Genomic DNA, 15001 nt, shown 5'->3' on the forward strand with positions numbered 1-15001 from the left:
CTTACCTACAGCGATAGTTACAAAGGCAACACTCATGGTGTAAAAGATAATTTGTGACTTTCTCTTCAGGAATGAGTATTGCTGTTGAGACTTGAATCGTTATGGGGAATCTTGTCCGTAATTAGTTCTGATATCGCAACAATTGGGGTGCTTTAGCAGTCGGGTTGTTTCTGATTCTCTATAATTTGCATGGCACAGGAGTGGTGAAGGAAGTTCTGAATGACAATTGACAAGACACAACATGGGTGCCTTCTCGATAACTTTACAATATTTGAACATAGCTACGGTTGGTGATGAATCGTGCAACGTAATGAGATGCCGATCCACGAAAGGGATGTGGGTCCCAAAATGCATTGGGCCTATGTGGACCACATCTAATGACACAAATAATTCTGTTGCTTCAATAATTCTATTGTTCTGATTATGTTTGGAACATATTGCACATATCTAATAAGTGCATATCACCGCCATGTGAATTTTCAAACAATAAAAAGACCTTATGTTGTTTGAAAATTCACATGGCGGTGATTGAATGATTGTTTTCTTATTCACCGCACCTCTGGTTTTTAAATCCCACATGGTTCCCTTACTAAATAAAGTTTCATGGGGGAATTCTTGATGGCTTTTTAACTCACTATTCCCTTAGGGCCCACACTCACTTTAGAAAGTGCATCCCTGTCGTCAGGTGTATGCCCGTCCTCCACCAAACGGGGTTTCTGGAGGGCGAGGACTGGCAGATGATGAAGCATGACACCTGGCGGTGTGTGATGCCAGTCCATCACTTTTTGTGAGATGCCCTAGTACTGCTTGGCAATCCACATTTACTTGGTTATTTTTCTAGAAGTGGTCTATTTTTGTGATATATGATTAAACTGGAGGTTGACCCACTTCTAGAGCTCTATTTGCCTCTTGTTCCCTTCTCTGGTTTTCACCTGAGTTCTTGTGGTTTCCTATTTTCATATATAACCTTGTGTGGAGTTTCTTTTGTGGTGTATCTAGTGAGTAGCTGCTGTGTGTGTGTTGCACTAACGCTTTACACATTGCCTCAGAATAAGCCGGACTGCTCGTGCCAAGGTACCAAGGGGGTAAGCAGGGGTTATCCTCAGCGTGCAACTCCCTTGCTTTAACTAGCGGCAAGGGTCCCTATTTGGATTAAGGTACCTACCTCAGCCAACTAGAGACCCCCAATACTAACACTGGTTGTCAGTGGTGAGGATAGGACTTGGGTTTGCGCAGTACCACAGCGACAACTGGTTGCACTACAAACTCTGCATCTAGATAATCACAGGTTTGGGGATTATTTTTCCTGAGTTTTATTTTTCTCCTGAGAAGTGTCATTTCTGAATTGTGTACTCTTGCTTGAGCTCAGACGCCTAGGAGTCTGGTGTTGCACTGGTGGGGGGGTTAAGATTCCAGGGCAGTGGAAACTGTCTCACCAGTCTTGGAGGGAGTTTATGGATGGATGTGGTGATGCACTGGAAAAATGGGTGATGGTAAGCGCAGCAGATGAATCTGAAGGGCTGACTAGAAGCAAGGGTCCCGATTTGGACTAAGATACCTACCTAAGCCAACTAGAGACCCCCAGTTCTGACACAGAGTAAAAGAGATAACCTAGTGTGGTATCTTCATCCCTACACCATGCATTCTCTCCTCAGTTTATGTTGCCTGCTGCTCAGCCAGTGTGTGATGTAATTAGAATGCTGATGTGGGATGTAATTAGAATGCTGATATGTGCCTGGATGAGTACATTTCAGTTGGAGTGCATGGTCGGAGCACCAAGGATGCTGCTACCGGCGCAGGTTCCTTATTATCATCTTAACCTGTAACCTGAGACTCCCATCTTAAGAATAAACCTGATCTTGTTACACCTACACTCCTAAATACCCTGCTTCTTCATTTACCACAACAAGCAGAAAAATAACCTAGTGTGATAAAAAGGTTACTGCTGGAACAGGAGAGAAGAGATCGAAACTTAAGAATCCTGAACATAATACTTTTAGAAATTGCAGCCCGAAAGAAAATAACCCTGCAGAGGGGCCCTAAAAGCCCCACCGCAGTAACTTTACATCTGACAGCCTACAGCATAGGGTGTTCAATCTTCTTTTCATCAATTTTATTCAGCAAATGTACTTTCAGTGCTGATGTTAAGTGAACCTGCAGCTCACTGGGTTAACACTTACAGCGAGTTGGCTGCGAGTACTCCGAAACAAGGAAGTCACACCATATAGGATGAAAGACCGAACAGCACTGAACCAGTGGCTTGTGGGCATTTGACCCCTTTGTCTGGTGCCTATGTAAGTGTACTGAAACTCTGCATGTTGTCTGCCCTGCCTGTCTACCTTGCGGAGACAAATTTAAGCATGTGTTGGGGCACACCCAGGACATAGGTCTGATTTGATATCATCTTGCAGCCTGGTAACGGATTACTAAGAAATCGACCATTGGGCTTGTAAGCTGCTGCATTATTTGTTTTATTGGGGCCTGTGCGGTCCTCTCACTTAAACTTTAGCGTCCATTTGAGACTTTGGGAGCGCATGCCTCTATACTTGTAGAAGCGTCAGTGCTCTTACAATTAGGGATCTAATGTGCCACTTGTAAAGCCCAGGTGGGTTGGAGTGAGATTCTTCCCTGACACGTGAGTGTTAATAAGTGCAGCCACGAACAGAGAAGATCATGGGCAGTGAGAGCAGTCATCTATTGTGTCCGGCTGTAGATGCGCATGCTAGTGCATGCACATGTGAAGCACTGCTGTTCACGGTTTCAGCTGATTTTGTGCCGTTTTCCTGTCACATGGACATGTAGTCGTGGGAGTGGATAGAACGTGTGCAGAAGATTCTAGAGCACTAACTGCATTTGGCAACGGGCATGACCTAGCAACAGGCCCAAGCTTCCTGCATTCCTTTTTGCTAATCACAGCACTGTCGTGATGCACCCTAGTTACTTTGCAACTTTCTCCGCAGTATCTATAGAGCAATCTTAAGTCTTTTTTTCTGAGCTGGCACACTGCCATTAAAAATCGGTCAAAGTCATCCTCCAAGTAGAATGAACACCCATGCTATGTACTTTCCTTGGTGATCCCTATGATGCAGTCGTTGGACCAGGTAGAACGGTGTGTGACGCAAGAGTTTCCCAGGCAACGTTTCGTTTCTGAACCTATGGTGTCTTACAGTGGACTTGATTTGTCGTCACAGCTACAGCGACCCCTTGAGCAGCAGTGTCTCAGTCTTCATTGCACAGGAGGAGTGCAACCTAGGCTAGCAAGCAGAGCTTTCATGGTGATGCACACAACTTTCACACTAACATTTGAAGGGATTTTCTGCCTATTTCTTTATACTATGCTTATTATCTAAGCTGGTCAGCTGTGCACTGCATTTATTCAGTGTGTGATTGATAATTTGAATGGTGCATTTTATCCCTAGGTTCCTAAGAAGTAAACCTGTGTGGTGTTTGTGTGCTATGCAGTATACAGTGTGTGTTGCACCTTATGCAAATGTTACTTGTTGCTTTTTGTGGGAATTATGTTACTTATCCATATGTTATTTACTTTTACTTTAGCTGGGGAAGGTTTATTGCATCCCAATCAATTCTTACAGTACCTGTTGATGGGGCAAGGCCTCAACAACCCAAACCGTACTTACTTACGGTTGCTGGTGTTGGGCTTTTGTGTTGCAGCCCAAACCATTATTGCATTTACATATTAAGGGGTATATGTCTTGCACCCAAATGTTGCTTTGTGTGGGGCTTGTTAGTTACTACCCAAGCAAATACTTATTTTATAACTATTTACAGTTGTTGGTGATGGGGCATTTGTTTTGCTCTCAAACCTTTTCTTTGGGGCATACAGGTTGCACTCGCAAGGGCATATGTTTTGCATGCGTCAGGAATATGGCATCCATTGGGGCACACGTATTGCACCCTTGTGCTATGTTGTGGTGATAGGGCATTTGTTTTGCACTCAAAAGTTTTCTTTGGGGCATATGTGTGTGTGGGCATATGTTCTGCTTTTGATAGTTATATGGCATCTGTTGGGGCACATGTATTGCACCCTCATGCTATGCTGCAAAGTCGGCGACTCTAATGTGAGGTGTCACATTTGTATGACCTCCTCTATATTTTAATGTCAGCTGAGGGGGAAGAGTGTGGGTATTTCTCCCAAGTGATGCATGTATGTGTTACTCTTAACCTTGTATCCCTATTTTCTTCTCCCGCCCTTATATTTTTATGTATTGCATTATTAAATGTGTACTTCCTAGCTTTGGTCTCATTTTAAGAATTTTGAGTATTAATGTCTGACCTGGATTTACATCTTTTATTTTTTCAGTAAAGAATGGAGGTGTGTGGTACCTTCATACCTATGCCATGCTTTCTCTACTCAGTTTATGTCCTGTGCTGCTCAGCCAGTGTGAGTGTGATGCAATTAGAATGCTGATGTGTGGCTGGATGAGTGAATGATAGTTGAAGTGCATGGGCTGAGCAGCAAGGAAGCTGCTTCTGGGTGGGGCTTCCTTATAACCATCCTTACCTGTAATCTTAGACTCCCATTTTAAGAATAAATTATCTTGTTTCACCTATACTATTGGCTACCCTGCATCTATATTTACCACACCTAGCTCATTCAAATGAAAGAGTTGTCTCCATTTTAGAAGTGCTGAAGTGGTGCCAATTTTCCTCTTTCCCCTCTACCTTTATCTGCCATTCAGTTACAGTGCCTGATAGGTGTAGTGGTGCTACAGAAAGGTGCTATAGAAAAATTATCAGTAATGTAATTTGGCCCCCACATACCACAGGCACCCAAGTAAATATATGGTCAATAACTCAGCTGACAATTATACAAGGCGCATGCTCACAGTAGAACTTACTTTTAGTGCAGGGATGTTTGGACATACAAGCGCATGTGCGAGACTGGCAAGGTATATATACCTGTGTCGAGGGCTGCCACCAAAAAGGACTTTACAAGTGCCATAAAGAGAACAATTAAAAAGCAGTATTCATTATAAGCATAACTATGACTACACATAAGAATGATTTTCTTTTTAAAGGGGTGAATTTTTAGTGAGGCAAGCAAGCCTAACAGCCTAGTTTTTAGGTTGAGCCTAGAGTCGGTACGAATGCGCTGCTCTGCGAGACTTGTTGTAGTAGAGTATGGAATAGGAGCCCCACCGACTCTCCGCCCCCATTGTGTCATTGCCCTTCGTAAAAGTTGACTTCTGATTCGCAAATAGGCTAGTTAGTCCTTCCTTAGTACCATCTTGTCTTTATTTGAAACCTCCCATGGCAACAGGCCCTTTTACTTCGGTTGTACACGGTACGTGTTATTTAGGATTGTAAGCACTTTTTTTTTGCTTTGACTCTGCTTGTGTACCAGCACAGCGGCCGCTTCATGGACACCGCACTGTACATTTTGGATATTCATTCCTCGGTCAAATTCAGCATGTCTAATGCAGTTTTATGTATTTATGAATGGCGCTGCTTTGACTTCAAGCGCAGCCCTTTATTTATTTATTTATAAACGGCGCCGCTACCAATTTACATTTAAGAAGCAGAGGTGAGTGCTGTGCTTCAACATACACTTTGTTTCTGCACCACACAGGCCAGCAAGTGTTGATTTACAGCACAGCCCCTACCCACTCCTCGCCCCCCTGCCAATTGTAAGCATGAAACAAAAACAGAAAACTAGCATTTGCAATGTAATAGGTCTCACATTTACGTGAGTTTAAGCTATTGGCATTGTAAATGACAATGCCTTTTATTTATGTTTTAAAAACCAAAACATAAATAAAAGGCATTGTCATTTACAATGCCAATAGCTCAAACTCGCGTAAATGCGAGACCTATTGCATTGCAAATGCTTGTTGTGCTAGACTATCAGGAACAATCGCTTCACTGTAGAGCATGTTGCCTTTAATATGCTACCATTTTTAACGTGGGTAAAACGAGTTATAGACTGAGCTGCTAGTAATATCCCAGCATATATCTGCCTTCATGCAAAAACATCACTGAAACTGAAGGAGAATAGGGTTGGCAAGAGGTTAGCTTTCTGCTGTGCTCTTTATTTTTCTTCTGAATTTTCAAGAGAAAGCTTGAAACTCACGTTATGTGGCTCAAGCCACATTAGCGATGGTACCTCTGATGGAAGCAAATAACATTAAAAAAAAAGAAAGGAACTAGTGTTCCTTTTTGAGGAAACAAAACAGTCTTATACAAAATCTGAAACAAGGAAAAGAGTAAAAGTCGTTGAATTATGAAGACCACCAATAAATAGCTTAACAGAGCTTTTAAAACTATTTATTAAGCTCTCAACTGATTTTTAAATGAAAGATCATACAGATACCTGCTTGAGCAGCTTGGCTCGTGATCCTAATGAGTCGTTCTGCCAGTGCTTGGTTGTAGGAGTTCTTCTCTTTCATAACCTGAACCGGAAGATGGATTCTCTCCAATTTGATAGGGTTTATTCCTGGGAATAAAATATGGCTCACATCAAAAACTGGCCACAAAAACGCAGCCTTGCCAGCAATAAAACAAAATTCAACTTGTACTACTGAGCTTAAAAAAGTTTGGGTTCTAATTTTTGACAATTTACTGTACATGTAGTTAACAAGCAAGGCCAACTTGAAGGAGACGGGACATAAAACAAACAGTTTACTCAAGGTTGTCAGTGATTCAATATAACAGGTTAGTAAAGTAAAGGCAGTATATGGCTTATATTTCAATTACCAGATTGTCTTTTTCTTTCATAGAATATCAGGAGAAAGACTATCTACCTGTGGCAATGGTTCTGTAGCTGGCGTGTTATTTAGAGCATTTCATTTCACATTTTTGCTTTTAGCTAATTTTATTCATATTAATGAGGGCCCAGCATCTCCTTGAATAATAAAGTGTAGTAAAACTATGACAAAATAATTGTTGACAAACCCAAAAGGCTAGCAGACAACGCCAGACAAATGGAATGGACATTTTGTTTCAAACATGAAAATGACAAGCAAACATTTACTAACTTTCTTCTTGCTTACTTAATTGGTTAGAACAGAAGGAAGTTAGACAGCTCCTGGGCTGAACGCACATGCTATAGAGACGTGTATCAAAGCAAACAGCTAAAATGCTATTTAAATGGTTAATGCATTCGAATAAATGTTGAAGAGAAGGTCACATGCTGGAAACGTCAGAAAATACCTTGATAGTGAATGGGTGTTGTTAGAAATGGAGTCTCTAGTTGGCAATGGTTTGCACCCTGTTCAAGTAGGGACCCTCCCACTAGTTAGGGGAAAGGAGTCTCACAACTAAAATAACTCATGCATGCCCCCTTGGCAGCTTGGCGTGACGAGCCGAAAGGCTTATCTCAGAGGCAATGTGTAAAGCATTTGTACCCACAAACACAGTAATACTGTGAAAACACTACAAAAAAGTCCACACCAGTTTAGAAAAAAAATAGCCAATATGTATCTGAATAAAACAAGACCAACACGACAAAAATCCAACATAAACATGTCAAAATCTCACTTTGACAAGATTAAGCAAGTTCAGTCTATTCACTTTCAGGACAGAAGTAGTAAGCAATAGGCCAGTACAACAAAGTAATAGGCAGGGTGGAAGTTCCTCCTACAGCATTCAACTCTTTTTCCAGGCAGAATGTCCTCAGGCTAGAAGTGTTCTATTTTGGGGTGTCATATGTCCAATACTTATAACCCTTTCTGTCTTGTAGACAAACTTCAAAGGAAAGTCTTTGTAGTGCACAAGACCCTGCCTTTCTCTGACCTGGCTCCAAACACACTGCAGGGGATGGAGACAGCTTTGTGTGAGGACAGACACAGCCCTAAATCAGGTGTCAGTGGCAACTCCTCCCAACACTCTAGCTCAGGAAGAACCATCAGACTGGTGATGGCCCATAAGGATATGCAAGACACACTTCAGCTCTCTTTGTCTGACTGTCTAGAGTGAATGCACAAGACCCCAACTGTCAGCCAAACCAGATGTGTATTCTATAGACAGGCAGAGGTACAGAATAGTTAAGCAAGACAATGCCGCCTTTCTAAAATTGGTTTCAAACAAGCAATTTAAAAACCAACTTCACCAAAAAATGTTTTTTTAAATTGCACGTTCAGCCCCCCTCCCCTCCAAATCTTTATCTGCTCCTAATGGGAAATTACACTTAAAATATATTTCAAGTCAGTCCCCATGTTACCCTATTGGAGAGTTAGTCCTTGCAATAGTGAAAAACAACAACCCACCAGTACATGTCATACCTCTTAAATACACTGCACCCTCCCCATGGCTGCCTTGGACAACTTTAGCGATGACCTACATGTAGTGAAAGAGAAGGTTTGGGGTCCATTTAAATAACAGCTGTTGTCATCTAAGTCAGCATGCGAGTAGCAAACCTGCTCTCAATCACTGCACCATCAATGACAACTAGTCATACAGAGAAGCACAACTGCAATAAAGAGAGCAGATGAAAAATGTAAATACCCATCAGTTGTATAATAGAGAGGGAGGCTAGTACAGTGCTCAATAGGTTACTAAGTTATCGCTCCAACACGTCAGACAAATAAACACAATTGTGCTTGACCCGATAAGACCCCAAAGTATTAGGCTTCGTATTCACTACAGTCTTCTTTGCTCAAAGGGGATACATATCATAGTTATGCTTAGTAAAAAGCATACCTTTGTTATTGGACATTGCAAAAAGAAGACATAGAACAAAGAGTGCATAGTAATCCTCTTCTGTGCATTCCAGAGCATTATACACCATATCAAGGAAGGGCCTGCAAAAACAAAGATGTATTTTTTAGATAGTATTTTTTACTTGCAAATAAAGGCATTTTCAAGCATAAAGATACATGATACTTGTTGCGAACTTAAGCTGACATGTTTTTCGTTCATAGCAGAGGTAACCGTAATAGTAATAATAATAACCATAATGACAACAATACTGATATTAACCTCTTGTGTGCGCATGACAGAACCATGCCATCATGAGCCACGGGCGGCGTGAGCTCATGACGGCGTGGTTCCGTCACGAGCATGGAAGCGCCGCTCTCACCCCCCACCCGCAGGGAAATACGTACCGCGGTGAAGGGGTTAATAACAATAATAACACCAATAAATATTTACATATTCTTTGCTGCCACAGTCCTGCAGCTATGTGGCCCTACAAAAACTATTGTCCCTGTCACACAACTCAAGGTTTTTAATCCTTAGGAGGAGACTTGACAGTCGGTGGTGCCAACTTATAAACTTATTTCTTATGCATTTAATGAAGTTAACAATGTTTCAAGCTTCAAACAATAAATTGTCTTTAAGCAATTAAATGCTGAATTCCAAATGTTCTTCATTGCTGATATGGAGAGACAATGTCCTTCCCTAGAGGAGAGATTACACTAAAACAGCCTCTTTCACTTTATATCAGGTATTTGAATCTCAAAATTCCAAATATATCCTTTAATGAAATTTGCCTTAATGTAGGAGTTACTTACCTTTGGTAACTATGTATATGGTAGAGACAGTCTAGCCGCAGATTCCTTAACTTAGAATATCCCCAGGCGTCAGACTGGATCCAGAAAGGTTTCTATCCTCTGCCAGGCTGTTTTTCCACATCCTTGTCTCCCTTTAACATTGCTTGAGCCTTCGCTCTTGCGGGGTGGCTTTTCAGAGCACTACTCTGTCTCACCTGTCGATTTCTTTTGTTTTTCCATCATTTCTTTGCACACTGTTCCCATATTCTTACAGTTTTTTTCTTTTGATGATGGCTCTACGTTCTGACGCGGAAAAGTTTCTCCGACGAAAACTAACGTCAGCGCGCCGGGAGGGGGCATATATGGCTCCGCTGACGACATGTCCTTGGACGACGTCAAGGCGGAGCCGGGCGGCGCCGCCCCCGGCGCACAGAGGTGCAGCTGCATAAACTTTTCTGGATCCAGTCTGACGCCTGGGGATTATTCTAAGTTCAGGAATCTGCGGCTAGACTGTCTCTACCAGATACATTGTTACCGAAGGTATGTAACTCATACATTTGATAGAGACGTTTTGCGCAGATTCCTTAACTCAGAAAAGATACCAAAGCCACACCCATAGGCAGCGGGTCTGCGACTGAACTCCACCAAGTTCCCGAAAGAACGTAGTCGTCCGTTCGGTAACTTAACAGCACCGTTAACCTTGGGGACGAACCACAATGAGGACAGTAATGTAGCGCAGTAAACCACCAGACCATGAAGCTCTAAAGAGAGCGGAAAGCAGAGGGAGGCAAGGCCACTTGAAGCAGCATTGAACAGCACGAAAAAAAAACTTTGTGTATACCGGATTGAGAGAAGGAAAGAGACAAGCCAGAAAACTCGTGGCGAAGTGAGCATGTATAACTTCAAAAAAGGGATGAACCAACCCAGGGTTGAAAGGATCCACAGGACCCGAGGTGGCGACAGAAAGCAAAAAGCCATTACCGGTCGGCCAAGCAAAACAGTGGTACAAAGCACTGTGGAACCTGTAAAAGCACATAGGGCAGCAGTGGCAATAGGCTGACCCATACCCAGCAAGTGCCAGCATGGAGAAAAAAAACATATACCAGATAAGCTGGAGGTAAAGAGGAAGGTTATGCCTTTGTAAAAAGTGGAGCTTGCCCGTGGGTGTGAAGAAGCGCCTGATGCAGCGTGCCAATTTCAGCAAGTGTTGAGAAAGGGCAACTGGAATGACATGGAACATCGGCCCAACATGTACAACAGCAAAAAAGAACCCTGTTGAAACCAGTACCATTAGACACAAGTGACAGCAGTGGCAGAAATCCAATCCATGGGCACAAGATGCCGGTAGTACAAAAGAACCAGACACGCTCGGACTAGGTGGTGTCATCACAATATCTGTAGGGCCGATGACGAGCTGTCGAGCGACAACCAACAAGAGCGAAGACCGAAGCATGCCGAGAGGACACTGGAACCCCACGCAGTAAGCAAAGACTACCTGTAGGGTAGCATAGCGTCTCAGAGGCATACAACTGTAAGAAGGCAAGAGGGCAACGGCCCAAGAAGGACACCAGCATGCCAGACACCACAAGTGGACCGGGCCAGGAACCACGGACAACGTATGAAAAAGCGCCTGCAGAAATCATTTGTTTAAGAACACAGAACAGATAATGAGCAGGATGAAAACTTTGAAACAATGAAACGAGACCCACTAAGAGTCCAGAGGACGCTGAACATATTTAAAGACGTACAGAAATTAGGTAGGGCAATGTCAAGAGCAGTAAGTAATCCATGGCCCTTGCCTGAGAGGAACCACAGTCCCCTGCAAGACAGAGTAGGAAAAATAACTAGTCAATACAGTGGCAAAAGTGAGGACAAATGTAAAGGACCCAGACCTCAAGAAGCGAGTATCCAGGGAAAACACTCCCCCTTGAGAATGCACAGAATGTATCCAAGCAAAAGTGTGGAAACACTCATCCGGAAACAGAGAACATCTGCTAATCCACCATTTTGAAGGACAAACCCAAAGGGGCTGTACGTTCAAGTTGCACCAATAAAAACAAGAAGAATCAGGATGCACAGCAGCAAATAGGGTGTCATTCGTTAAAGAATTGCCACAACAAGGGGTCTCACTAGGTGTGCGAGATAGACACCACACAACACTGAACCCAAGCCAGGTACCAATGCAGTACAGACAGACCAACCCAATGTGCAATAGAGCAAGTTATACGATGAACTCTGTAGGAAGAGACAAGACACTCCCAGCAGGACGTCTGCTTGTAGACTCCAAAGGAGCGTACCAAGGCAAAGGCAGAGCCCAATGCCATAAAATACCCCATATAGGATAAGGCTAATCCCCAGAAGGGACGTCCTCTTGGGCTAAGCACACATTCAGAGGACTGAAAAGAAGAGAATCAGCCAAACGGCTGCGTCGAACATACATAGAGTTGGCAAACTGGCCATGAACAGTAACCGGACACTAAAAACCAACCTGAGCATTAGGTTGGGCGCCCAAAAATTAGGCAGAGAATGTGGCAACCACATTTATGGCAACCCTGACAGGATACGGGAGACCGCCGAATCTGCATGGCGGGCAAAAAGATCCAGTCCATTGAACGAATGATCTCTGAGTGCATCCCGGATATGAACTGGGAAGCAACTGTCGCACAGCTAAGCAAGGCGGCGTAAAAGCCACAGCGCGAGCAAGGACCCGTCCCATAGAGTCAGTTGCATCCTGGGATGACCTAAGGGAGAATTGTGCCATGCCTCTACCATGCAGCAGTAGACCAAGCAATTCTGTCGCGAACCTTCTGGAATAGAAGGGAGAAGGTGAGCAACTGAGTCCCAAAGAGTGAAGGATGCACGTGCAAACACTCAGGCCGTATTTAAAGCCCGGACATCTGGGCTGGCAGAGGCAAAAAGCCGGCGACCACAATCATCCAACCACCTAGACACCCTGGTGGGAGGTAACAGGGGCAAAGAGGGTGAAGACTGTAAATTAAAAGCTGCCTGAACAACTGGTCCCTGAGCTGTTAGGTGAAGAGACAGACAAAGAGGATCACCCGGAGCACGGCGGTGTCTACGGGCAATAGCCCGATCAACAGGGTCACTTGAAGAGGGTCTGGACCATGTGCCACGCAGGATATCAAGGAAAGAGTCATTGAAGGGCACCAAAGGTTCTACTTCAATAGGCTCCAAATGGAGCAGATCCAAAAAAGGATCATAGAGAAGAGGCACCATAGATGGCTGAAAGCCAAGCACAGCAGCAGCCCCATGAATAGTGTGTGCAAAGGCAGCACTAGACTCAGTTGCCATCCGTGTAGGAGATAACATACTGTCAGTAGGAGACTGTTGAAGGCTAATTCTACCACTGGACATGAGCAGTGGAGGAGCCGGAGACTGACCTGTAGGACAGGCGACGCAGGGTACTTGCACCCGGGCTCCTTGATCAGGGAAGTCCAGGGAAACATCAAGTTCCAAGCGAGGAGGTGTAAATGGTAGCGTCGGCCGACGCCGTGGTGGAGACCGATTGCTGACTGAGGAGTCGGGGGGGGGGGGCCGGGGGGGGAGCAACCACCAAGGGAAGTGAACTAGACGCCGGACACTGGCGTCGATCAACTCTGCATCAGAGTCGCCTCAACGTCGACGACCTCCACAGAGGACTGGACTTGGACGCCGACCCGCCCACTGCAACCTGCTTGGAGGGAGCACGAGGTAACGGAACCGGCGTCGAGCATGGTGTAATACCCGACGTCGACCTGTGCGTCACCAGTGCCACCTCTGACATCGGCACGGGAAGCCACACAGGGCTATGGGCTGACTGCCGGGGTGGGCTATGCTTTGGCTCGGTGGCATCGCGTCGGCTCCGGAATCGGAGTTAACGTACACAGCCGGGGAAACGTTCGCAGACGAAGACCCGGCATGAGTGCCGGCCACCGAAGGCGCACTAGGGAGAGGGGGCTACTCAAAACAAGCCTGGAGTGCCTTTGAATACGCCTCCATTTGGGCACACGTTGCCCCAACACCCGGAAAGGGTGGGTACGGAAAATGAGGCTGCTGTGCGCCACCACCTGGTGCAGTGCGAGAGGAATGGGTGGCAGCGGCAGGGACAGTGGATGAAGATCTCCGTACGCGATACCCGTGCTTACGCTACCTGCTGTGGTACGGTAGTGGCAGGAGGGAACTCGGGAACAAGCCCGTCCAGAGAAGAAGAGCGGCGATGGGAGGGAGCCGGACCAGCCACCCGTGCGGCCAGCAACTTCATGCAACACTCCCTGAAGGCCTTTGGTTTCATCCTCTGATACTGTGGCTGCTAATTTTTATTACATATGGAATAAATTCGATGCCTTTTTATATATTTAGTTTTGCTTGTATAATTGAAGATCATACCTTTTAAAATAATTATTGTTTGATCAAGGGGATTCAACTCTTTCAGGCTTTGATACCTCAATTCCCTTGACTTCTCCAAGGGGTCCCTCTCTTTTTGTGACATATTCATCCTCTGATAGGAGGCACAGTCCTTGGAGTCATGGTGCACTTCGAGGCACCACATGCAAGGTGCGGGTCAGTCCAGACATCTGACGCGCACAGGCATCACTAGCCTTAAATCCGGAAAGCATTACACACTGTTCCCAAGACACCAAGGGTGTCGTAGAAGGCCCAAAACCCAGCCAAAGGAATTGCTGGTTTTCCAGGATCCGCATTCGGGCGCGGATAAGAAGAAAAGTGACATCAGCGCGCCGGGAGAGGCACATATGGCTCCGCTGACGTTATGTCCGTGGACGACTTCAGGGCAGAGTCGGGCGGCGTCGCCCCCAGGCGCGCAGAGGTGCTGCTGTGGAAAATGTCCCTGGGTATATTCTAAGTTAAGGAATCTGCGGCTAGACGTCTCTTTTAGATAATCCGTTCATGCTCTCCTTCAACACTTGGTGATCTGGTGTACACTTGAGCAATACAGCAAATAATATGCTGATTCACAAAGTAGCTTGCTTTCTAGGATAGACCTTCACTAACAAGCTACCCGCCAGAGACATTTAAACTATTTTAGTAGACTATACATGTAACTTTTGGTGCTTGCTAGGACCTCAATATACAGATGAACTTGAACGACCTTCTCACCAGCATTCACTTCCTCATTGTGGCTTACTGGAACCCATTCTAAGTGAGTAAAGACATGAAGGTCTAAAAACTTGTGAGCGTAGATGATACCAACACTGGTGGAAAATTGATACAGTGAAGTACATTACTGCCCTGAAGGAATTGTATTTTCACACAGTGACATTTTTTACAGTGGATGAGCAAGTTTCATGCAGAGTCTGAAATGTTCTGCAGAATACATCTTCAAAAAACACTCCACATCATGCGATTAAAAATGACTGAAACTTGTTACTCAGAGAAAATGATGTGTGAACTGGCCCTAAAATGAGACACAAAGTTCTAGAAAACAAATTATATTAGTAGACCGTTCAAACAAATGACATAGGTTAAGATTGACAATCATTATCTGTACACACTTAGAGGCAGAATATGGCTTGTCTTGATGACACACATTGCAA

General features: G+C 44.5%; 1 protein-coding gene across 4 annotated transcripts in view; it reads right to left on the reverse strand.

Moving 5' to 3' along the window:
• The window catches only part of CLEC16A (C-type lectin domain containing 16A), a 704284-nt gene that overhangs the window by 411594 nt on the left and 277689 nt on the right, over positions 1 to 15001 (reverse strand). For all 4 annotated transcript variants that reach the window (XM_086941416.1, XM_086941414.1, XM_086941413.1 and 1 more), the window contains exons 12-13: positions 8659 to 8759; positions 6332 to 6454 (exon numbers count right to left, since the gene is read on the reverse strand). In XM_086941416.1, the coding sequence (XP_086797542.1) occupies positions 6332 to 6454; positions 8659 to 8759 (224 nt within the window). The remainder of the gene's footprint in view (positions 1 to 6331; positions 6455 to 8658; positions 8760 to 15001) is intronic.

This window comes from Lissotriton vulgaris, chromosome 10 (assembly GCF_964263255.1).
Source record: "Lissotriton vulgaris chromosome 10, aLisVul1.2, whole genome shotgun sequence".
Classification (NCBI taxonomy): domain Eukaryota; kingdom Metazoa; phylum Chordata; class Amphibia; order Caudata; family Salamandridae; genus Lissotriton; species Lissotriton vulgaris.